Genomic DNA, 26613 nt, shown 5'->3' with positions numbered 1-26613 from the left:
GGCAGACAAAGCCTTCAGAATAAAATCAGAAAAATATTCTTATACATTCCCAGGTATATCTTGTACATTAGATGTTAAAAGAATAGCAACAGACAATGCATTAATACTGATGGACATTTTTTCTGCATGTAAAATTTTATCATGATAACTTATTACAAACCATAGCTAAAGATAAAAATTCATAACATTAAAATAAATGAACTTAGCTTTGGTAGAACTGAAATCAGTCAGCAGGAATCCAACAGTGTTTTCTGATACAGGAACAGTTTTAAGATATCTTGCAAATGTAAGAGAAAAAACAACATATAAAGCAAAATATCAATTTCCTTATATGACAGTTTCAGGAATGGGAAAAAATGCAAACAAAATAAGCCTCTGGAAACCAGAAGCAAAATGAAATAAAGACTTAAATAATGTCAGAAATCTGGCGCCAAGTATGACGCCCACAACTGACAAAATATTTTTTGGCGCTAAAAACGTCTGCAACAAACACGAGCGTCATAGATGACGCAACTACGTGAAAAATCTCGGCGCCAACTAACACGCCGGAAATGACGAAATTACGTCAACAAACATAATTCTCGCACCAAAAAAGTCTCACGCCAAGAATGACGCAATAAATTATAGCATTTTGCGCTCCCGTGAGCCTAACAGCCCGCAATTTAAAAAAGAGAGTCAATTTGAAAATTTCAAGGAAACATTTTTATTTTTTTTACTATGCATTTCCCAAAATGAAACTGACAGTCTGTGAAAAGGAAATAAACTGATTAACCGGAATCATGGCAAATATAAGTACAAAACATATATTTAGAACTTTACATATAAAGTGCCAAACCATAGCTGAGAGTGTCTTAAATAAAAGAAAACATACTTAACAAAAACAGAATTTATGCTTACCTGAGAAATTACTTTCTCTTGTGATGTATCGAGTCCACGGATTCATCCTTTACTTGTGGGATATTCTCCTTCCCAACAGGAAGTGGCAAAGAGAGCACACAGCAGAGCTGTCCATATAGCTCCCCCTCTAGCTCCACCCCCCAGTCATTCGACCGAAGGTTAGGAAGAAAAAGGAGAAACCATAGGGTGCAGTGGTGACTGTAGTTTAAACAAAAACACTACCTGACTTAATAACCAGGGCGGGCCGTGGACTCGATACATCACAAGAGAAAGTAATTTATCAGGTAAGCATAAATTCTGTTTTCTCTTGTAAGATGTATCGAGTCCACAGATTCATCCTTTACTTGTTGGATACCGATACCAAAGCTTTAGGACACGGATGAAGGGAGGGAACAAGACAGGTACCTTAAACGGAAGGCACCACTGCTTGTAAAACCTTTCTCCCAAAAATAGCCTCCGAAGAAGCAAAAGTATCGAATTTGTAAAATTTGGAAAAAGTATGCAGCGAAGACCAAGTCGCTGCCTTACAAATCTGTTCAACAGAAGCCTCATTTTTAAAAGCCCATGTGGAAGCCACTGCTCTGGTAGAATGAGCAGTAATTGTTTTGGGAGGCTGCTGGCCAGCAGTCTCATAGGCCAAACGGATGATGCTTTTCAGCCAAAAGGAAAGAAAGGTAGCAGTCGCCTTCTGACCTCTCCTCTTACCAGAATAGATAACAAACAATGAAGTTGTTTGTCTGAAATCCTTAGTTGCTTGTAAATAGAACTTTAAAGCATGAACCACATCAAGATTGTGTAACAGACGTTCCTTCTTCGAAGAAGGATTAGGACACAGAGAAGGAACCACAATTTCCTGGTTAATATTCTTATTAGACACAACCTTAGGAAGAAAACCGGGTTTGGTACGCAAAACTACCTTATCTGCATGGAAAACCAGGTAAGGTGAATCACACTGGAAAGCAGATAACTGATACTCTTCGAGCAGAAGAGATAGCTACCAAAAACAAAACTTTCCAAGATAAAAGCTTAATATCTATGGAATGTAAAGGTTCAAACGGAACCCCTTGCAGAACTGAAAGAACTAAATTCAGACTCCATGGCAGAGCCACAGGTCTATAAACAGGCTTGATTCTGACTAAAGCCTGACTAAAAGTTTGAACGTCTGGTACCTCTGCCAGACGTTTGTGGAAAAGAATAGATAAAGCAGATATCTGTCCCTTTAAGGAACTAGCTGATAATCCTTTCTCCAATCCTTCTTGGAGAAAAGACAATATCCTGGGAATCCTAATCTTACTCCATAAGTAACCTTTGGATTCACACCAAAAAAGATATTTTCGGCAAATCTTATGGTAGATTTTCCTGGTGACAGGCTTTCTAGCCTAAATCAGGGTATCAATAACCGACTCAGAGAAACCACGCTTTGATAAAATTAGGCGCTCAATCTCCAAGCAGTCAGACGCAGAGAAAGTAGATTTGGATGCTTGAAAGGACCTTGTATTAGAAGGTCCTGCCTCACTGGTAGCGTCCATGGTGGGACAGATGACATGTCCACTACGTCTGCATACCAGGTCCTGTGTGGCCATGCAAGCGCTATCAGAACCACTGAAGCCCTCTCCTGCTTGATTCTGGCAACCAGACGAGGGAGGAGAGGAAACGGTGGAAAAACATAGGCCAGATTGAAGGACCAAGGCGCTGCTAGAGCAGCTATCAGCACCGCCTGGGGATCCCGAGACCTGGACCCATAAAGAGGAAGTTTGGTGTTCTGACGGGACGCCATCAGATCCAATTCTGGAGTGCCCCATAGCTGAGTCAGCTGGGCAAATACCTCCGGGTGGAGTTCCCACTCCCCCGGGTGAAAAGTCTGACGACTTAGAAAATCCGCCTCCCAGTTGTCTACTCCTGGGATGTGAATTGCTGAGAGATGGCAGGAGTGATCCTCCACCCATCTGATTATTTTGGTTACCTCCGTCATTGCTAGGGAACTCCTTGTTCCCCCTTGATGATTGACGTAAGCTACAGTCGTGATGTTGTCCGACTGAAATCTGATGAATTTGGCCGCAGCTAGCTGAGGCCATGCCTGAAGCGCGTTGAATATCGCCCTCAGTTCCAGAATGTTTATCGGGAGAAGAGCTTCTTCCCGAGACCATAAGCCCTGAGCTTTCAGGGAGTCCCAGACTGCACCCCTGCCCAACAGACTGGCGTCGGTCGTTACGATGATCCACTCTGGTCTGCGGAAACACATTCCCTGAGACAGGTGATCCTGAGACAACCACCAGAGAAGAGAATCTCTGGTCCCCTGGTCCAGCTGTATTTGAGGAGACAAATCTGCATAATCCCCATTCCACTGTTTGAGCATGCATAGTTGCAGTGGTCTGAGGTGTATCCGTGCAAAAGGGACTATGTCCATTGCCGCTACCATTAGTCCGATTGTCTCCATGCACTGAGCTACAGATGGCCGAGGAATGGAATGAAGGACTCGGCAAGTGGTTAAGAGTTTTAACTTTCTGACCTCCGTCAGAAATATTTTCATATCTACCAAGTCTATCAGAGTTCCTAGGAAGGAAACTCTTGTGAGGGGGGAGAGCGAACTCTTTTTGATGTTCACCTTCCACCCGTGAGACCTCAGAAATGCCAATACGATTTCCGAGTGAGACTTGGCTCTTTGGAAAGTCGACGCCTGAATTAAGATGTCGTCTAGATAAGGTGCCACTGCTATGCCCCGCGGTCTTAGAACCGCCAGGAGGGACCCTAGCACCTTTGTGAAAATTCTGGGAGCAGTGGCCAACCCAAAAGGAAGAGCCACAAACTGGTAATGCTTGTCTAGAAAGGTGAACCTGAGAAACTGGTGATGATCTTTGTGGATAGGAATGTGCAGATACGCATCCTTTAAATCCACGGTGGTCATATATTGACCTTCCTGGATCATTGGTAAGATTGTCCGAATGGTCTCCATCTTGAATGATGGGACTCTGAGGAATTTGTTTAGAATTTTGAGATCCAGGATTGGTCTGAAAGTTCCTTCTTTCTTTGGAACCACAAACAGGTTTGAGTAAAAACCCAGCCCTTGTTCCGCAATTGGAACTGGGTGGATCACTCCCATTGTATGTAGGTCTTCTACACAGCGTAAGAACGCCTCTTTCTTTGTCTGGTCTGAAGACAGACGAGAAATGTGGAACCTTCCCCTTGGAGGGGAGTCCTTGAATTCTAGAAGATATCCCTGGGATACGATCTCTAAGGCCCAGGGATCGTGTACATCTCTTGCCCAGGCCTGAGCGAAGAGAGAGAGTCTGCCCCCTACTAGATCCGGTCCCGGATCTGGGGCTACCCCATCATGCTGTCTTGGAGGCAGCTGCAGGCTTCTTGGCCTGTTTACCCTTGTTCCAGCCCTGGTAAGGTTTCCAGGCTGCCCTGGGTTGTGCAGCGTTACCCTCTTGCTTTGCAGCAGGGGAGGATGAAGCGAGACCGCTCCTGAAATTCCGAAAGGAACGAAAATTATTTTGTTTGTTCTTTGTCTTGAAGGACTTGTCCTGGGGGAGAGCATGGCCCTTACCCCCAGTGATTTCTGAAATAATCTCTTTCAATTCAGGCCCGAAGAGGGTCTTTCCTTTGAAAGGGATGTTCAATAGTTTGGATTTTGATGACACATCGGCCGACCAGGACTTTAGCCATAGCGCCCTGCGCGCTAAAATGGCGAAACCTGAATTCTTTGCCGCTAACTTCGCTAGTTGGAAAGCGGCATCTGTGATAAAAGAATTAGCCAGTTTAAGAGCCTTAATTCTGTCCATAATGTCCTCATATGAGGTCTCCGTCTGGAGCGCATCTTCCAGCGCCTCGAACCAGAAAGCAGCTGCAGTGGTTACAGGAACAATGCACGCAATAGGCTGGAGAAGAAAACCTTGTTGAACAAAAATTTTCTTAAGGAAACCCTCTAATTTTTTATCCATAGGGTCTTTAAAAGCACAACTGTCTTCAATTGGTATAGTTGTGCGTTTAGCAAGTGAAGAAACAGCCCCCTCCACCTTAGGGACCGTCTGCCACGAGTCCCGCATGGGGTTAGATATGGGGAACATTTTCTTAAAAACCAGAGGGGGAACGAAAGGAATACCTGGTCTATCCCACTCCCTAGTAACGATATCCACAATCCTCTTTGGGACCGGAAACACATCAGTGTAAACAGGAACTTCTAGGTACTTGTCCATTTTACACAATTTCTCTGGAACCACCATAGGGTCGCAGTCATCCAGAGTAACTAATACCTCCCTGAGCAATAAGCGGAGGTGTTCTAGTTTAAATTTAAAAGCCAACGTATCTGAATCTGTCTGAGGAGAAACCTTTACTGAATCGGAAATTTCTCCCTCAGACAGCACATCCCTCGCCACCACTTCAGAGTGTTGTGAGGGTATATCGGATACGGCTACTAAAGCGTCAGAATGCTCATTATCTGTTCTTAAAACCAAGCTATCACGCTTTGCAGGTAACACGGGCAGTTTAGATAAGAACACCGAGAGGGTATTATTCATAACTGCCGCCAAGTCTTGCAAGGTAAAAGAGTTAGACGCACTAATGGTGCTAGGCGTCGCTTGAGCGGGCGTAACTGGTTGTGACACTTGGGGAGAGGTTGACGGGCTAACCTCGTTACCTTCTGTCTGAGAATCATCTTGGGCCACATTTTTAAGTGCAACAATATGTTCTTTAAAGTGTATAGACATATCAGTACAAGTGGGACACATTCTGAGAGGGGGTTCCACCATGGCTACTAAACACATTGAACAAGGATTTTCCTTGGTGTCAGACATGTTTAACAGACTAGTAGTAATACAAACAGGCTTGGAAATCACTTTAATCAAGTAAAAACACACTTTGAAAAAACGCTACTGTGCCTTTAAGAGATAAAAAAAGGCACACAATTTTGCAAAACAGTGAAAAAATGCAGCAAACTTTTCAAAAATTTTACAGTATGTACCTAAAGCATTAGTAAGATTGCACCACTAGCAATATAAACGATTAACCCCTTAATGCCCAAACCGGATCGACAGAAGCCAAACAAAACGGTTAAGGAAACTTCAGCACCTAGCCACAGCTCTGCTGTGGCCCTACCTGCCCTTGGGAACCAGATTTGTGGGGGAAAAGCTTCTTATAGGCCCTCAAACTGCAGCAGGACCCTCCATGTGAAAACAGCCTGAACCTCTAGTCAAAATAACTGCGCATCTGAGGCGCGAAATTAGGCCCCTCCCACCTCACTCCGGTGCTTGTGAGGCCTAAAGAAACACTCCCAAGTGTTTTAGTAATAGCCATGTGGATAACAACCCCTGAAAGAAACCCAAAGGAACCTTCAAAAAACGATATTTTCAATAAAAGCGTTTGCCCTGAAGTAGTGTCAACCAGCATAAACTAGCCCTGTTATGTAAGCTTGAAATTCCATACTTAGTCTCTGAATACAGCTTACCCTTCCCTCATGGGGATATTAACAGTCTTTTCTAGCATTATCACAGTCTTGTCTAGAAATAAATAACTAAACATACCTTATTGCAGCCTAACCTGCAAACCGTTCCCCCCAACTGAAGTTCTCTTGTACTCCTCAGTCCTGTGTTAGAACAGCAGTGGATTTTAGTTACAACCTGCTAAAATCATCTTCCTCCCTGAAGAAATCTTCATCTACTTTCTGCTAGAGAGTAAATAGTACACACCGGTACCATTTAAAATAACAAACTCTTGCTTGTAGAAAATAAAAACTACAATTCTAACACCACATTCACTTTACCCTTCCGATTGCTTAGAGCCGACAAAGAGAATGACTGGGGGGTGGAGCTAGAGGGGGAGCTATATGGACAGCTCTGCTGCGTGCTCTCTTTGCCACTTCATGTTGGGAAGGAGAATATCCCACAAGTAAAGGATGAATCCGTGGACTCGATACATCTTACAAGAGAAAGACACTCATCTACATAAAGTAGATAGCCAAACCAGTACTGAAACGAGAATCAGTAGAGGTAATGGTATATAAGAGTATATCGTCGATCTGAAAAGGGAGGTAGGAGATGAATCTCTACGACCGATAACAGAGAACCTATGAAATAGATCCCCGTTAGGATGACCATTGTATTCAATAGGTAATACTCCCTTCACATCCCTCTGTCATTCACTGCACTCTGAGAGGAACCGGGCTTCAGCATGCTGAGAAGCGCATATCAACGTAGAAATCTAGCACAAACTTACTTCACCACCTCCATAGGAGGCAAAGTTTGTAAAAACTGAATTGTGGGTGTGGTGGGGGGTGTATCTATAGGCATTTTAAAGTTTGGGAAACTTTGCCCCTCCTGGTAGGAATGTATATCCCATACGTCACTAGCTCATGGACTCTTGCCAATTACATGAAAGAAACTTGGCTATCCTCCTGTAAGACAACTGCTATAGCCTCTCTGTCCTATTGTGGCCTGCACTTCAGTCACACTCCCAGGTCAGGAGACAGACAAGATGCGGGAGTAGGCATTCTTCTGTCTCTACACTGTACCTTCCACTGCATTCCTTAACCCCCTCCCTCTCTCATCTTTTGAACTTGCTATCCCCCTCTTCTCCCCTGTACCGCTACGTGCTGCTGTTATCTTTTGTCCTCCTGGCCCAGCATCACAATTTCTAGACCACTTTAAAGCCTGGCTACCACACTTCCTTTCTTGTAACGTTCCTTCTCTCATTTTAGGGGACTTCAACATATCTGTTGACAATTCTAACATGCCTGCTGTCTCTAAACTTCTATCTCTTATCTACTCTTTTGGCCTGTCCCAGTGGGCAACATCTCTAACCCACTGTGAAGGCATCTCAATTGACCTGGTCTTCACCAACCAATCTCTGTGCCATTTCCAACTTCTTTAACTTCCCCTTTCCTCTCTCTGACCACCATCTACTAGCTTTCACTCTTACTCTACCTACTTAATACTTGTAAGCCCCCAAAAAACTGCTACCTTACAGGAATTTAAATGACTTGGATCTTACAGACTTTTCTGCTCAGCTGAAACCTCTAGTCTCCAACATTTCATCCCTCTCTTGCCCAGACCTTGTAACCTTACAGTTCTGCATTAAAATCAACTAGACAAAGCTGCATCCTCCACTGTTCACCGTGCATCATACACTCAACAACAACCATGGCACACAAAACAGACCCCCTATCTTCAGTAATGTTTACGGACTTCCGAACTTCAGTGAAGAAAATCCCGCATCCATGCAGACTTCCTGCATTACAAATCCACCCTCAGGTCATACAACTCTACCCTCAGCCTGACCAAACAAGTTTTTTTCTCATCCCTTGTGTTCTCAGACATCCAACCCCAGAAGGCTCTTCAAAACCTTTAACTCCATTCTACGTCCACCTGCACTTCCGCCCACTACCAAACTCACTGCTCAGATTGTTGTTGATCACTTCAAAAATAAAATTGACACAATTAGAAAATACATCTCTCCATCACACCCCTAAAACCCATCCCTTGTACCCACCCCTTCTATTAACAAAACTATCTGCTACTTTCCTGTAACAGAGGGAAAAGTCTTCATACTCCTATCTTCAGCTTATCTCACAACTTGCCCACTTGACCCTTCACAACTTCTTCCCTCTCTGCTTCTCAAAAATCTGACCTAACTAATCTCTTTAACCAGTCTCTCACACCAATCCTAAAAAAAGTCCTCACTGGTGTCAGGGTTAAGGCCTCTTTAACAGGATGAAGACCAATAGCAGGGGAAGCAGGATACTGTGCAGATTGCATAGCAATAGATTGGAAACTTAAATATATATAACAGTCATGTTTATTAGGAGAAAGTTACACAGGAAAGTAGCAAGTAATGTCCTGAAAGGATGTTCAAGTGCAAGGTCAAGTTCTGAAATGCCCACTTCAGGGCCAAGGACTGTAGTGCCCACTTCTGGGCCAAGAAGAGGAATACAAGGGTGCTGAATACAAGCTGCAATTTGCACTAAAGGCATTGCTGAAGACAGGACAAACATAGAGACAAGGTCAGGACAGTCAAAGATTTAAAGACATGCAGCAAGTATCCAAACTTAGGCAATGTCACAAACAGGAAATCCAGCAACAAACACAAAGCAGGAACGGGAAAGACTCTAACGCCAGTGCAAGGAGTAAAAGCATAGGCTGCTAAAAATGTAGTCAGAGAGCACTTCTCTGATTCACTAGCATCCAGAGGGGGTGGAGCTGGGGGACATACATACCCCTGCAAGTAAATTTCCTCTAGTGGCACGAGCAGAGCAAACCAGACTCTGAACCTGGAGTCCCTAGTTCTATCCCAGGTAGGCACAATAAGGGAAGTCACCAGCAGTTAGCATTTTAACATGAACAGAGCTAATGGGATCCTGACGCTGGACCCCACCACCCTTCTAACTATCGGACGATCTCCTTAATTCCATTTGCCTTCCAAATTATTGGAACGACTGGTTTATAATCACCTAACTCTCAACATACTCCTTACTTGATCCACTTCAATCTGGTTTCCGCCCTAAACACTGAACAGAAACTACTCTCACTAAAGTAACAAATTATCTGCTATCAGCTAAAGCAAAGAGACACTACTTATTAATTCTTCTGTATCTATCTGCTGCTTTCGACAGTTTACTATCCTCTCCTCTTACAAATCCTACATTTATTTGGCATCCGTGACTCAGCCCTCTCCTGGTTTGCTTCATATCTCTCAAACTGCTCATTTTCAGTTTTCTTTAACAGCATATCCTCTGATTCTTTGCCTCCCTCGGTCTGAGTACTGTAAGGCTCTGTCTTAAGCCCCTTGCTTTTCTCTCTATATATATCCTCCCTTAAAACACTTGCATCCACATTTGGGTTCCAGTACCACTTATATGCTGATGAAACCCAAATTTATCCTTCCTCTCCTTATATCTCTCCCTCTTTACTCAATCAGATTACCAACTGTCCAACTCAATCTGTCTAAAACTGAACTGCTTCTTATCCCACCCCCCCCCCCTCTTTGAGACATCGGAAACCTCAAATTTATCTTACAGTTGGAGACTCTGTTCTCAACACCTTACCCCAGGTCCACTGTCTCATCCACCTAAGTCGCTGATCTACATCAGCTGCTCCGCTTTGCCAGTCTCTACACTAGCTCCCCATACACTCCAGAATACAAATCAAAATATTAACCCTGACCTATAAAAGCACTCAACAGCCTCATTCCCAAGTATATTTTCTAATTCCTCTCCAATTACTTCCCGACCTGTCCTCTTCGATCAACCTACCTATGTCTTTCCACTCTTATTATGTATATGTCCCTCTCCTGCCTCCAAGACTTCTCACATGCTGCTCATGTCCTCTGGAACTCTCTATCCCATGCCATAAGACTATCTTCATCCTTGTATATCTACAGGACGCTCTTTGAAAGCACACCTATTCAGAGAGGCTTACCATCTCGTCTCTGTTTTTCATCCTACCCAAAATAATTCTTGAACAGCTTGACTCACTGCTGCAACTACAATCCACATGACAAGCTACCCCAAACCTTATTTCTCTGCACCCTTAACCTGTAGACTGTAAGCTCTCCGGAGCAGGGCCCTCTTCCTCCTGTACTAGATTTGTTTAGTCTGTTATGTTTTTTGTATGTTATCACAAATCCTTGTATTGTATACCCCTATCTCTGTACTCAGCGCTACGGAATTGTGCCTCGCTATACAAATAAATGAGAATAATAATTTTAAATTTTATTATAAAACACAAGGTTTACATTTTTTAAACAAAATGGCAGCATTTCATGTTTTTAAGTTGACATAACGTTCTAATATCTAAATGATATAGTTTAAAAAAACACATTTTTACATCTTAGTCACAAGTCATATGACTTCTATACATAGGCAGAAAGAGGCACAAATGGAAGCCTCTATTACAGTAATATCATTTTACTTAAGTGTTTAATAAGTAAAGCAATAAAATAAATATGTACAATATTACAGCTTACATTTTATACATTTGCTAGCTTTCTACACACATTTTCTACATAGTTATAAAATAAAATGCTTCTACATACACAATAATGTACAGAACTACATAGAATGTGGAATTTGCATGTTAACATAATCCAGAAAATCACTTTATGGCTGAATTAAGTCACACATCTCGCAAAGATAGTTAACACTGAGGACATCAGATGCCTTCATTTGATCCTGAATATTTAATTCAAGATGCCAGGTCTTCAAATTTAAAGCTGTTAGAAAAGAAAAGCAACAAAAACACAGAAATTAGTTGTGCAGTAAAAAATAGAACATTGCCATATTATCTAAACACCAATAATGGAAGAAATGCAATTGTGACACAATATTTTATATACAACCCTGTATTTGAAAAGGACAAAATGGTCAAAAGTAAAATGTACTGTACATGAGTGCATTACAATTTTGACTAGAAGTATTTTTACAATATACTTCCATTAGCAAAAATATTTTTGTAAATGTTATCACAGCTGCACATGCGCATTTGCTGCATGTGCCCAGTGCTCCAGTATTTAAACACTGGGCCTGCTCAGAGAATGATGTATAATGCAAAGTAAGTTATTGCTGACATGATTACATGCCACTGGTCACACACAGCATGTGTTGCAAAAACACTAATACCTTTCAACAGAAGACTTTTTGGATCTTTTCCAGATAAGCCAAAAAGTTAAACATTTTAAAAAAACAGGATATGAAACTTGTACTGGATATGAAACGTGTACTTTTATTTTTTATTGAAGTGTAGTTAGATTTTTTATTGAAGAGGGGAGGATATGAAACTTGGTGAAATTAAACTTGTACTTTTATTTTTTTATTGAAGAGGGTGAAATTGGGACATGTCATGAGGGGAGGGTATGCTTTTATTTTTTATTGAACAGGGTGAAATAGGGAGATGTCATTAATAATTCTCATGAAAAGGTCCGTATTTCGGAACCTTCGCCTCCAAACGAACTCACACAAGTAGCTGTCCACTAAAGATCGGTGTGTGCTGCATTGGCGCTTATTCTGCATCTTATAGAGGTGCCAGGAAGATTCTATGGTTTGTGTGTGATCTCCAGTCGTTGGATCCACAAAGTTTTCTGTATGATTAACCGTTTGATGACTATAATTCATAGAAATCATCGTTGTAATTCCTTGGTAGGATGGCCACATATCTGAAATGATGATTGATCCGGGAGCGATGCAGGCCTGGATTGTGTCCAGCAGAGTGTCCGCAGTTCGATCTGGCACTGCATACATGAACACTTCTTTACACTGCATACATGAACACTTCTTTACTCTCCCGGCAGATCCCTCCCAAAATCCACTGCTGGGGAAGGACTCGCCCTGCGTGGTTTTTACGGCGAGATATTAGCGTTTCATCGATCTCGACGTGTAGACCTGGTCCGCAGACAATTGTTGGATTCTGCAAAAGCCGCCAGGCGCAAATTTCGCGAAGAAAGTTCTTCCAGTCAACAGCGGTCGTGTGGCCAATAGATAATTCCTCAGAGCAGAATTTGATTGTTGCCAGATTTTTGGACCAGCAATAAATTAATAGAATTACTGTCCTGAACTCCATCCTAGACCGCTCCAGCCAAGTTCCGTTTCGAAGAGCGATTTCTTGATGACACTGTCGTGCATTACACCTCCACCTGTCAGAAACAGTTGAAAGTGTCATTTGGTGGCCATTGTTACATACACGTTTCTGATGGATCACTCCGTGGCTTTGCAAAAAACATATTGCCGTCTCCTTGTCATGAACGACAGTGGAAAGCGTCAGAAAGTTCATTGTTTTTATGGCGCACGTTTTTAAATATTCAAAATTCAAAAGTCAAGGTTGCGTAGCGTGCAGAGCGTGCGTGCATTAAATGGATCTGCTGGCAAAAGTGGCGGGGCTTAACTTTTCCCGCGTGCACTTTTTGCATTACTGGCGGGGCTTATCTGGAAAAGATCCGACTTTTTGCTAATACAAGTATATTACAAAAATGTTTAATAAAAAAAAAAATAATTTACATTAACCACAAAGTATCCTAGGGTCCCATCAAAAGAGAGGGGCCTATAACAGATATAAAACATTATTATTATTTTTATTAATGAACCTCGACCATCTACTGCAGGGGTGTCAAACTACATAGAAATGGCAAGATATGTAGGTAGTGTGCAGCCCACATGAGTTTCACTTGCATTGAAAATGACCCACGACTCAAATGTGTTTGACACCCCTGCTCTACTGTTTCCTAGGCAAAACCCCAAAAGGTTATATTACAAAAATCTTGCCATATTATGTTATTTTACCATCCTAACCCTAAAATATACAACTGCATACCATCCTCAAAAATTACTTTATAAGCATGTTCTCTCTCTCTCTCTCTCTCTCTTTCTCTCTCTCTCTCTCTCTCTCTCTATATATATATATATATATATATATATAGTGTCACTTAGACTAGAAGCTGTTGGGTCAATTATTGCAGGGATTGTATTGGTTTAGGGGCTACAATATAGTATCTTGCCCACTAGCTCAACTCATAAAAGATTTCAGTATTTTGTATGATGCACCATTCCACAAAATCTCTCTAATACCGAGGAAATGAGCAAAAACTACAAGCATATTTTGTCTTTAAACTTGCTAACCCATGTTTTGCACATAGGGTGAAGGCATACAGGTTACTAGACAGAAGTAGAAATCATATGCAAGCTGTGTACAATTTATGTGAATGTCCCTATACAAAATCCACAGGCCCTTAGATTCACTAAAAATCAAAGACCTATCTAATCTCCATAATCTCAAATGGAAGAACCCACTAGGTTTTAGAGTGTTTTGTTTCATGTTAGTGACTCTAAAGCTAATCAATGAAAACGTGAGTTCTTTGAATCGTTAGTGAATCCAGAGAAGCTTTAGAAACTTTACAAGGTAAAACAATCAATGGTATAATATACAAATGACAAGTGACCGATCAGTGTGGTATCCTGTAGAACAGTGTTTCCAAAACCCAATTCTCAGGACCCTTACTCAGGCCACATATTCATTATATCCTAACTAGAGTACAGGTAAAATAATCAGCTGATGGGTGAGCTGAATGTTTCACCTGTGCTCTTGTTAAGATATAATGAATAACTGGCCTGAGTAACTTGGACTGGGTTTGGGAAACACTGCTGTAGAATAATAATTTTTCCATTTTAAAAAAAAAATTCTCACCAAGAGATGTACTTTCAAATATTGTGAACTGTGCTCCGTCTTATCTACATTATAAGGATTCTAAAAAGTCTTATTCTTTCAAAGAGGAAAAAATGATAAAATTATATCTGGCTGACACATAATAACATCTCCATATAACTGTATTTTCTAGCACATTGCCATATAATAATACAAATAAAAGAATAATAACCATAATAGAACAAGAAAAGAAGAGATAAAAAAAAAGATTTAAAAAGAACCATCACCGTTTTGAAGGCGTAACTACGTTAGAAGTGACTTAGTTTTGAGAATTTTTTTTTATTGGTTAGGACATGCAAATCAACTTGTTATTGTGGTAATTGTCTTATCATATCATAGTTAGATTTAGTGTCGCTCATTTCAGCTCAAGGCTTTGAAAGTCAGTTACTTACTGAATTAAGGATTCACAGTCAAACCATTGGTGAGATGTCTAATGTTTGAGAAGGTTTGTTCTGGTAAAAAATTGGAATTACTGAATTAAAATATTATCCACTAAATGCAAAATGTAGCGACTCTAAGCTGATTTACTAAAAGGAAAACTGACAGTTTACTTAGTATGAATCAAGCACAGTAATATACTAAATATTATATTTTAAATATGTTTTGTTTACTTTAAAGGCCTGCTCGGAGAATTGGCAGTGATGCGTATCGTGACAGAATTTACTTAATTTGCGTCTTACAAGACACCACTGGAAATCTGATAAGACAGAAGTGGGCACACAGGGCACATTTAGCATATATACATATGCCCCTGAAATGGTAATAACTTTTACTAGAAGCATATTTTCTAAAAGAGGTATAATGCAAAATTGTTTCTATTCAAAATTGAAATGCACTTACGCACATTTCAGTTTTGATAGTTAAGTCTCATTATAAAAAGGTGTTTTATTCATTATGCTCTTTTGAATTCCAACAGATTTAAATGGACATTCTACACATCTTGTTTTTGTGTTTTGTACCACGATCCTTAGAGAGGCCAAAAAGCAAAATCTGTAACCTAGGTTTTCAAAATTTTGCAAACTGCCTAAAGCGTTCTAGTAGTTTTGCACCATTTGCAGGTCACAAAATTTGCTTTTTGGCCTTCCATGGAAGCAAGACAAGTTTAATATCCTTTTAAGTAGCTTAACTGTGTTATACCACAATCTAAACTTTGAATATACTTAAAAACGAACAAAAATCTGTAAAATGACATGCTAGCAATGAAAAAATAATAATCTAATGAACAACATGAGCTTTTTTTAAAAAAAATATTTAGGTTGCATACTTACTGCTGTGACAAAATGGTTGCTTCCAGTTTGGATCCTGGAATTTTTGTCAGGGAGGACCGGAGAAGTGCACTGAGAAGGAGGCTTTGAACTGGAAGTAGAGGCAGCTTCATCTGAAAACGTTTCAGGAGAAACATGGGAAAGTCTGGTGTGGGCCGAGTTACTGAGACTACTGAGACCACTTACGCTTTCACCGGAAGTGCACTGAGAAGATTCTGAGCTTTCGGTTACTGTTAATAAGAAATTAATATAAATGATTAACCCCTTAAGGACCAAGGCCATTTTTCAATTTCTTTCCCTTAAGGACCAGGGCTATTTTTACATTTCTGCGGTGTTTGTGTTTAGCTGTAATTTTCCTCTTACTCATTTACTGTACCCACACATATTATATACCGTTTTTCTCGCCATTAAATGGACTTTCTAAAGATACCATTATTTTCATCATATCTTATAATTTACTATTAAAAATATTATAAAATATGAGGAAAAAATGGAAAAAAACACACTTTTTCTAACTTTGACCCCCAAAATCTGTTACACATCTACAACCACCAAAAAACACCCATGCTAAATAGTTTCTAAAATTTGTCCTGAGTTTAGAAATACCCAATGTTTACATGTTCTTTGCTTTATTTGCAAGTTATAGGGCAATAAATACAAGTAGCACTTTGCTATTTCAAAACCACTTTTTTTCAAAATGAGCGCTAGTTACATTGGAACCTTGATATCTGTCAGGAATACCTAAATATCCCTTGACATGTATATATTTTTTTTAGAAGACATCCCAAAGTATTGATCTAGGCCCATTTTGGTATATTTCATGCCACCATTTCACCGCCAACTGCGATCAAATAAAAAAAAAATTCAATTTTTCACAAATTTTTTCACAAACTTTAGGTTTCTCACAGAAATTATTTACAAACAACTTGTGCAATTATGGCATAAATGTTTGTAAATGCTTCTCTGGGATCCCCTTTGTTCAGAAATAGCAGAATTATATGGCTTTGGCGTTGCTTTTTGGTAATTAGAAGGCTGCTAAATGCCACTGCGCACCACACGTGTTTTATGCCCAGCAGTGAAGGGGTTAATTAGGGAGCATGTAGGGAGCTTGTAGAGTTAATTTTAGCTTAAGTGTAGTGTAGTAGACAACCCAAAGTATTGATCTAGGCCCATTTTGGTATATTTAATGCCACCATTTCACCGCCAAATGCGATCAAATTAAAAAAAAACATAATTTTTTTCGCAATTTTAGGTTTCTCACTGAAATTATTTACAAACAGCTTGTGCAATTATGGCACAAATGGTTGTAAATGCTTCTCTGGTATCCCCTTTGTTCAGAAATAGCAGACATATATGGCTTTGGCGTTGCTTTCTGGTAATTAGAATGCCGCTAAATGCTGCTGCGCATCACACGTGTATTATGTCTAGCAGTGAAGGGGTTAATTAGGGATCTTGTAGGGAGCTTGCAGGGTTAATTTTAGCTTTAGTGTAGAGATCAGCCTCCCACCTTACACATCAGACCCCCTCATCCCTCCCAAACAGCTCTCTTCCCTCCCCCACCCCACAATTGTCCCCGCCATCTTAAGTACTGGCAGAAAGTCTGCCAGTACTAAAATAAAAGGTATCTTTTTTTTTTCTTCTTTTTTTTTTTTGGAGCATATTTACATATGCTGCTGTGTAAGATCCCTCTTAGCCTCAAACCTCCCTGATCCCCCCCCCAAACAGCTCTCTAACCCTCCCCCTCTACATTATTGGGAGCCATCTTGGGTACTGGCAGCTGTCTGCCAGTACCCAGTTTACAAAAAAAAATGTATATTTTTTATATTTTCCCCATTTTTCTGTAGTGTAGCTTCCCCCCCCCCCCAAGACTAAACCCCCACCCCCTCCCAGATCAGTTCAATTAAATTATTTAAACCTATTTATTCCCCCTCTCTCCCTCTAAACAGAAACCATACTGTTCCATAGTGTAATGGTTCCCACCCGCTCCCTCCCCGTGCACGCGCCCACCCGCCTCCCCTGTGCACGCGTGCGTCCGTGCGCGCCCCCCAGCAATCCCGCCCACGATCCCGCCCACCGGTAAGCCATCGATCGCCGCCCACCCGCCTCCCACGTCTGCTCCCACCCACCAACGATCGCGGCATCGATGTCCGGTGCAGAGAGGGCCACAGAGTGGCTCTCTCTGCATCGGATGGGGAAAAATGTTATTGCAGTGATGCCTCGATATCGAGGCATCACTACAATAACCGGAAAGCGGCTGGAAGCGATCAGGATCGCTTCCAGCTGCTTTCAACCTCAACGTCGTACAGGGTATGTCGCTGGTCTTTAAAGACCAGTTTGTGCAAGACGTACCCTGTACGACGCTTGTCGTTAAGGGGTTAAAGGACTAGACTCACACCAGAAATGATCATTATGGCACAATACAGTTTAGGGGGGGGGGGGGGGCTTCTTCAAAAGAACATTGCAGAATTGTAGAAGGTTTCAAAGGAGGCCACAAACAATATCAATTAAATAGATGGTTTAAGTTATGAGGAGAAGCTTGCTTAACTTGGTCTGTTCTCTCTGGAAAATAAATATTTATTACTTTATTTCAATATATTAAGGAGCTGTATAGCCGGTGGACAGAATTACTGCACATGCCAAGGAAAATGGCTAGAGAAAAGTAGATTTTATCTTCAGCATACATTTTGCTTTTACTCTAAGAGCTGTCAAGCTGTGTAACTCAGTGCCCAAGGTAGTGACTGCATCTTAAAAAAGGGCAAAATTATACATATTTTATATATATATATATATATATATATATATATATATATATATATATACACATACACACACACACACACACACAGTATATGGCCATGTATGTGGGCACCCCTACTAATTATTAAGCTCAGGTGTTTCAGCCATACCCATTGCTTTCAGATGCATACAACCCAGCACATAGCCATGAAATCTCTATAGACAAACACTGGCAGTAAAATGGATTATACTGAAGAGCACAATGGCTTTAAACATGGCACTGTAATAGAATTACATAATTTCTTCCCTACTAGATCTGCCTTGGTCAACTGTAAGTGCTATTATTGTGAAGTGTAAGCACCTAGGAGCATCAACAGCCCAGTCACAAAGTTCCATTATTCCATGCAAACTCACAGAGAGGGGCTGCTTAATTCTTGAAGCTCATAGCACATAAAAATAGCCTATCATGTCTTGCATCTCTCACTAGAGTTCTAAACTGCCTCTGGAAGCAACATCAGCACAGGAATTGTGCACTGGGAGCTTCATGAAACAGATTTTCATGGCCAAGCAGTTATACACAAGCCTCATATCAACATGCACACTGCCAAATGTCCTCCACTGGACTCTGGAGCCGTGTAGACGTTCTCTAGAGTGGTGAATGATGCTTCACTATTTGGCAGTCTGATGGAAGAATATGGGCATGGCGGAAGTCATGAGAATGCTACCTACTGGAATGCATAGTTCCAAGTTTAAAGTTTGGTGAAGGAGGGATAATGGTCTGGGGCAGTTTTTTTTTACTTTACAGGTCTCCTTTTGGCTGAATGGGCACAAATTACAACAGACACATTCCAAAATCCTGTGGAAAGTCTTCCCAGGAGAGTTGTGACTGTTCCAGCCGCAGGGGGGCAACTACATAGTAATTAATGCCCATGGTTTTGGAATGGGATATCCAACATGCTCATATCAGGTGTCCACATATTTTTGGCCATATAGTGTACACACAAAGTTTATTGCTTCAAGTTCATTTTATAGAAACATCTCAAGGTGTTTGCTATTCCTTTAATTAAAGATATACTTACTCATAGAGGGCTGGCTACCAGTTTCTAGCTCCAGTTCGTCTTCTTCGATACAAGGCTCAATCTCGTATGACCAATGGAAGGCAGGTGGTCCTGGTAATGTGGAATGAGGGGGGCTAGAACATACATGCAAATTTAGTGATCCCAGGAGAGATGATGAGGACTGGCTGCTTGAAGAAGATGTGCTACTATCAGAAATAGTAGAATGAGGCCTTTTAAATGGGGTTGAGTGGTCAAAGGTAGAAACTGCTATTGATGCTCGAGTTCTTGTTTCTGATAAAAAATAAAATATACATTTTATTATATAAAACATTATTATATTTTATATTAAAATAAAACAGCTCAGCAGACACATAAATCAACCACTGAGAAATTAATGTCTTAAAACGTGCTATTACTATGGTACTAATTAACGTTGATTATCACTGGGGGAAAAAGCAATAATAAAAAATTGGTAGGATTTAAAAAAAAAAAAAAAAAATTGTATTAAAATTTAAAAAATATAGGGCTAGATCACAAGTGGAGCGCAAAATGCTGGGAAGCATTACGCTTCCATAGGCTCCAATGTGAGCCTTGTTCTCATGCCGTGATTCAGACAACACATGCAATTTTAAACAACTGTCCAATTTACTTCTATCATCTAATTTGCTTCGCTCTCTCGCATTCCTTTGTTAAAAAGCAAACCTAGGTAGACTCAGGAGCAGCAATGCACTACTGGGAGCTAGCTGCACATATATGCCTCTTCTCATTGGTTCACCAGATGTGTTCAGCTAGCTACCTGTAGTGCATTACTGCTCCTTCAACAAAGGATACCAAAAGAATGGAGCAACATTTATAAAAGTAAATTGGAAAGTTGCTTAAAAATGTATGCTTTGTCCGAATCATGAAAGAAAAAAAAAGAGGTTTCATGACCCTTTAATGAATTATAGTTTTTGGCATCCACATGCCCTTTACAACTAGTATTACGAAACGTGAAACATTTTTTAAAACATGTAAATCACAGACACAATCATTAATATTTGACTGTAAAATATAATATTTTAACATAATAAAGATATTGTTTACTATCATGAAGAAAATATATTTACTAAACATAGAAACTATTGTATCAGAAAGAGGGTTTAGAAAAAAATAAAAAGGGAAGCCAAGGATGATGGGAGCTGTGATCATGAAAAAGGCAGAATGAATGGGGAAACGAGAAAAGCGAGAGGCAGATGGTGTGAAACAGCAGAAAGAGACAGCTGATAAGTGAACATGCTAGTTACTCAGTAAAGCAAATGCAGCCAACTAATAGTAGTCAATTACTGTGCAATCACCTGAACTCTTCATCATATAATCTATGGCTCTGTCATTTATTGCTGCATCGCTAGGTTTGATATCCATAAATGGTTTGTTTCCAATGCCCATTGACACCATTTCTTGCATTCTCAGTTCTGTCAAAAAAAAAAAAAGCTTACTGTTACCACATAAATGTATAATTTATATTCCTTTGTATACAATAGACACATATTTAGAATACATAAGAGACATAAGGAACATGAAACCCAAACTATTTCTCTCATGACTAAGATAGAGAATACAATTTTAAACAGCATTCCAATTTACTTCTATTATTTAATTTGCTTCATTCGTCAGATATCCTTTGATTAATTGTTGAAGAAATAGCAATGCACATGGGTGAGCCAATCACATGAGGCACCTATACACAACCCCCAATCAAAAGCTACGAAGCCTATTTAGATATGCTTTTCAACAAAGGATATCAAGCTAATTAAGCTAATTAAATAATGAAAGCAAATTGGAAAGTTGTTTAAAATTGAATGCGCTTTCTAAATCATGAAAGAAAAAAAATTGGGTTTCATGTTCCTTTAATGTAGTTTGTCAAGATATATATTTTTACACATACATCCACATAAACAGACAGGGAAAAATAAAATAGTACAAAACATTTATGAGCTAGATGTAACATTTTAAGCTCCAAATACTTTAGTGTCAAATGATTTTAAGCATGTTTAGGTATACATTACTATAAACAAACCTCTGTTTCTTAAAGCTTGTCTCCAAAGAATTTTTCCTATTATGTCAGTCCAAGTTGATTTGACCTCTGCTGAACTTGCTTGGATAATGAAGGTGTCCTGAGATTTTCGTCTTCTAAACCAAATTTCAAAACGTAGTCCGCTATCTCCAATATTTTCAGTCATCCCAATTTCTGCAGTCTGAAACATTAAAATAAAAACAATCTTCTGTTCCATATATAAAGCAAAGCAGTTTAAATATACCTCAGACTTTAATAACTTATCTTCCTTTGCACAATATTCCATCTTCATTACCACATTAATTATTTAGTAAGGTAATTATAGGATTGGTCACAATATATCCTTGATAATTATGTTAGCAGCCACCACCAATGAGCCATTTTCGATGTCTACTCAATCATCAATAGCCATTTTGTTTTATTTTCAGTAGCACTTTCTTCATTATCGACTTGGTGAAAAATTAACCTGTACTTCAGTGTCCTTTTTTGTGATCACAGTTCAAATTCTCGAAAACTTAAAGGGACATGAAACCAACATTTTTTCTTTCAGGATTTAGAAAGAGCTTGCATTTTTAAACAACCTTCTAATTTACTTCTATTATCTAATTTGCTTAATTTTCCTGTTATCCTTTGCTGAAAAGCATATCTAGATAGGCTTAGTAGCTGCTGATTGGAGGCTGCACACAGATGCCTTGTGTGATTGGCTCACACATGTGCATTGCTATTTCTTCTAAAAAGGATATCTAAAGAATGAAGCAAATTAGATAATAGAAGTTAATTGGAATGTTGTTTAAAATTGTTTTCTCTATCTCAATAATGACAGAATTTTTTTGGGTTTAGTGTCCCTTTAATAACACATTTTTTCACTTATAAAATTTAGCAGCTAAACTGACTTGATAATCCCTGAAAATACTTTTGAATCATTACCAAGTACCCTAACAGAGTTAGAATCGAAGATTGGTTTCCTGCCATATTGAATGACCATGTCACCAAACAAATACAAACTCTACCTGTTTAATCAAAGTTGAAAAAAAAAGAATAAGCACTTTTAAAATAATAAAAATTAGGGAAATCGATAACCCAACCATACAGATAATGTCACATTATACAGGGGGCTGCCACATTGAAGTAAATGTAGACATTTGCTGCTCATTTAAAATCCAGAGTAAGTGCTATTGCATTGTCTTTTAATTATGCAATGGGTTATGCAATACTACTGTGTTTAATAGTCTTTAACTTTGACTCAGCAGTAGATGTGTTGTGAACTACTGCGGCTTAAAAAGTCTCACGTGTAGGCCTTTTCCAGATTAAATGTCATGGACTGAGCCAATTAGCACATTGTGAAAAACAGAATGGGGCCATTAAGGCTTATCAAGCAATTTGGCTGTGATGTGACTGAAACCCTCTTTTGTTAGAACCATTTTCCCTCATATTAATTGACTAGTTTTAAACAACATATAAATTACTTACTTTACCCACATGTCACCGTGATTAAATCAGAAAATACTGCTTAAACACAAAAGAAAAACTAAAATAAATGAGTCTTGGAGTTAAAGGGACAGTAAATTTCCTGCACAAGATTCATTTGTGCATGATAGTATATATATATATATATATATATATATATATATATATATATATACAGATAACCGTGCTACAATTAAAAAAAAATGTTACATATTCAAAAAAATGAAGATAACATGAAAACTATTTTACCTTGTATGACTGCTTGTAGATATAAATATCATATCCCCCATCAATTTTTTTAGTCTTGCTGAAAAGAATGAGGTCTTCAAAAAGAAAGACATGCCTTAAATATTTCCTTCTTCCACACCACACAATAAATTCATCCTGACATCTCAGCGGTCCTTGCTCTTTTAGATTAACCTGGTTAAAAAAAAAGAATACATTTTGCTTTCAGACACATTTGTACCAGCTAATATGAAAAACCCATATATGCAAAATACAAAAAGTTGTTAAATTAAAATATAAATGCTTAAAGGGACACTAAATACATTGCATGCACTTACCTTTAATCATGGGTGCTGCCATTATGGAACCTAGGTTACACTGCCGGTATCTGAAGCAGAGAGGTCAGCACTGGAATGTAGAGAAAGTCAGATTCCAAGATGGCGGCACCCATGACTAGAGGGAGGCGGGATATAACCTCAATATGATGATTATATAGTGTTTAATGCCCCTTTAAAAACTGACAAAAATGTAATTTTCAAGTGCTATTTATGATAATAGCTTTTTACACCATTTAAAGGAAATTCTAGTGTGGACATAAAATGGTTTCTTTATAACATTTTATTTAAACACATTTTCCTCTTTTACTACGTATATAACTCCTCCACAACAAATATATAGGGGCCGATTTATGAAAGTGCAAGCAGACATGATACACTGTCGGCATTTATCATTGCACCAACAGTTCTTGTGAACTGCTTGAGCAATGTCACCCCCTGCAGATTCGCGGCCAGATTGGCCGCTAGCAGAGGGTTTCAATCAGCCCGATCGTATAGGATCGGGCGGATTGATGTCCGCAGCCTTAGAGTAGGCGGACAAGTTATGGAGCAGCGGTCTTTAGACCGCTGCTTCATAACTGCTGTCTCCAGCGAGCCTGAAGGCTTGTGCGGAAACAGGGGCATCAATATGTTATTGGACTATACACATGTAACTTGCTTCTGATTGGCTCATCCACTTTATCCTCATCTGGAGTGACTCAGGAGAATAGCTATGACTATGTTTTTAACCATTGTGCAGGAATTAAACACATAGGGCAAGTAAAGCGCTAATTTATCACGCACCCGTAAATGGGCGATTTTGCCCATTTACATGCACACGATAAATAACCAGTTCGTGGCAGCAATTAGTGCTCCGAAAATTAACCAGAGATCAGATCTCCGGTTATTTTTTTAAATGTGCCCCAATTGCCCCCAAAATAAAGTGTGAAGTTTGTTTTAAATAAAAAATAAAAAATGTAGCATTTATTATTATTTTTTTTAAATAACTGCACAAAGCAGTTTTTAAAGCTTAAAGTATGTTCTCTGTAAATAGATATATATATGCTTATATACATACAGTATATATTTATGTGTTAATATGTGTATATATACATATTAACACATAAATATATATGTATACAGTATAAGTATAAATTTATCTATATATATATATTTTAATGTTCTGCCCATCGTGCAACTTACCCCCCTTCGCTGTACTTAGGTTATTTGCCGTGTATGACGGCATCACAAAGAGGCTCTCATTGGAGCCTATGAAAGCGCGCTCTCGTGAGCGCAAAGCTTCTGTGCAATGCGAATGCGAGGTCACATTCACATTGCACCTAACTTGTAATGCCAGCGCACATTTGCGTGCGCTGGTATTACTAACTGGAGCTGTTTATGTCTCTATACAGTGTTCTGGATGTGAAAGAGAGACATTAAAGGGACACTGAACCCAATTTTTTTTCTTTTGTGATTCAGATAGAGCATGGAATTTTAAGCAACTTTCTAATTTACTCCTATTATCAACTGTTCTTCAATCTCTTGGTATCTTTATTTAAAAAGCAAGAATGTAAGTTTAGATGCCGGCCCATTTTGCTGATTGGTGGATACATTCATCCACATAAACAAGTGCTGTCCAAGATTCTGTACTTTCTTTTTCAAATGAAGATAGCAAGAGAACAAAGAAAAATTCATAATAGGAGTAAATTAGAAAGTTGCTTAAAATTGCATGCTCTATCTGAATCACGAAAGAAAAATGTTGGGTTCAGTGGCCCTTTAATGATAATCAGGCCCATGTTGCTCAACTGACTTAAATGCATTAAAATATACTGGAGGCCTTACAGAGCCAATCGTTACAAAATGCAAGAAGAAAATGCTCTGAACCTTGAATTTCCTCTGAACTTCTTCCCATAGAAAGTAATGAAGTTTTCTGCCTTTTGCAGGGAGGCACAAGGTGAGAACTGTTGAAAAAGATCAGTCTGAAGCAATCTGCAATATTTTCAGGGCTACCTAATGTGTATTCACATCTACTTTCCGAACACTTAAAAGGAAAGTCAACTCCAAAATGTTTATGGTTTAAAAAAATAGATAAGCCCTTTATTACTCATTCTCCAGTTTTGCATAACCAACACTGTTATAGAAATACACTTTTTACCTCTGTGATTACCTTGTATTTAAGCCTCTTCTGACAGCCCCCCTGATCACATGACTATTTATTTATCTATTGACTTGTATTTTAGCCAATTAGTGTAGTGTCAGCCACTCCACGGGAGAGAGCACAATGTTATCTATTTGGCTCACATGGATTGGCAGTCTCTTGTTGTGAAAAGCTAATAATAATAAAAAAGCATGTGATAAGAGGCTGTCTGTAGTGGCTTTGAAACAGGCAGACATGTAGAGGTTTAAAGGTTATAAAGTATATTAATAAAACAATGTTGGTTGTGCACAGCTGGAGAATAAGTAGTGAAGGCAGTAACTATCTATTTAAGCAATAACAATTTTGACTGTCCCTTTAAAGGATCAGTAAATACAGTAGATTTGCATAACCAACAAATGCATGATAAAAAGACAATGCAATAGCACTAGGGGCCTATTTATTATGGTGCGAGCGGGCATGATCCGATATAGCGGATCATGTCCGCTGCACATCTAGCAGGGGGTGTCCATCAATCCGATTGTATTCGATCTGGTTGATTTCTGTCGATTTCTGTCCGCCGCCTCAGAGCAGGCGGACAGGTTATGGAGCAGCGGTCTTTAGATGGGGCTTGATAAATATGCCCCTTAGTCTGAATTTCAAATGAGTAGTAGATTTTTTTCTGAAAATATTTCAAAATGATGTCTATTTCCACTCCCTCTGTATCATGTGACACCCATCAGCCAATCACAAATGCATATACGTATAGTCTATGAATTCTTGCACATGCTTAGTAGGAGCAGGTGATTTAGAAAGTGTAAATTTAAAAATACATTTATATATGAATTCCATTTTGTTAATAGAAGTAAATAGGCAAGTTGTTTAAACCTGCTGCTCTATCTGAATAATGAAATAATATAATTTTGACTTGAGTGTCCCTTTAAGACAGTTTGTATTTTAAGGCAACATCACAACCACATCATTTGGTTAATTACAAATTTAATTAACATTTAGAAGACTCGGAGCCAGTCACAGAATAATTTCATGGTATGTATCTCATTGGGGGCTTGAGAAATACTGACAAACCTGGAAACGTGCTAGATTACAAGCCTAGTGCAATCAATAATGCTGTCTTGTGCTTAGCCGCGTGCAAACCATAATGCATGATTCATTTAAACTAAAGCTTCTTAAATGCACCCGATACATAAATGGTAGTGGGCTCATTAAGCTCATATAACAAGTAGTTGGTAAAAGGAACAGTAAAGGCAAAATTAAACTTTTAT

The 26613-nt window shown here is 39.3% G+C and overlaps 1 protein-coding gene across 3 annotated transcripts in view; it reads right to left on the bottom strand.

The window, feature by feature from the left end:
* Positions 1-10579: 10579 nt before the first annotated feature.
* The window catches only part of PLEKHG4B (pleckstrin homology and RhoGEF domain containing G4B), a 199485-nt gene continuing 183451 nt past the window's right edge, over positions 10580-26613 (bottom strand). For 2 of the 3 annotated variants that reach the window (XM_053714470.1, XM_053714471.1), the window contains exons 18-24: positions 22907-23077; positions 21194-21371; positions 20472-20588; positions 19159-19428; positions 15347-15573; positions 14471-14530; positions 10580-11100 (exon numbers count right to left, since the gene is read on the bottom strand). In XM_053714470.1, the coding sequence (XP_053570445.1) occupies positions 14489-14530; positions 15347-15573; positions 19159-19428; positions 20472-20588; positions 21194-21371; positions 22907-23077 (1005 nt within the window). In that variant the 3' untranslated portion in view covers positions 10580-11100; positions 14471-14488. The remainder of the gene's footprint in view (positions 11101-14470; positions 14531-15346; positions 15574-19158; positions 19429-20471; positions 20589-21193; positions 21372-22906; positions 23078-26613) is intronic. The other variant, XM_053714472.1, reaches the window with a different exon arrangement.

This window comes from Bombina bombina, chromosome 5 (genome assembly GCF_027579735.1).
Source record: "Bombina bombina isolate aBomBom1 chromosome 5, aBomBom1.pri, whole genome shotgun sequence".
Taxonomy (NCBI): Eukaryota; Metazoa; Chordata; class Amphibia; order Anura; family Bombinatoridae; genus Bombina; species Bombina bombina.
This window is presented reverse-complemented; position numbering and strand designations above follow the sequence as displayed.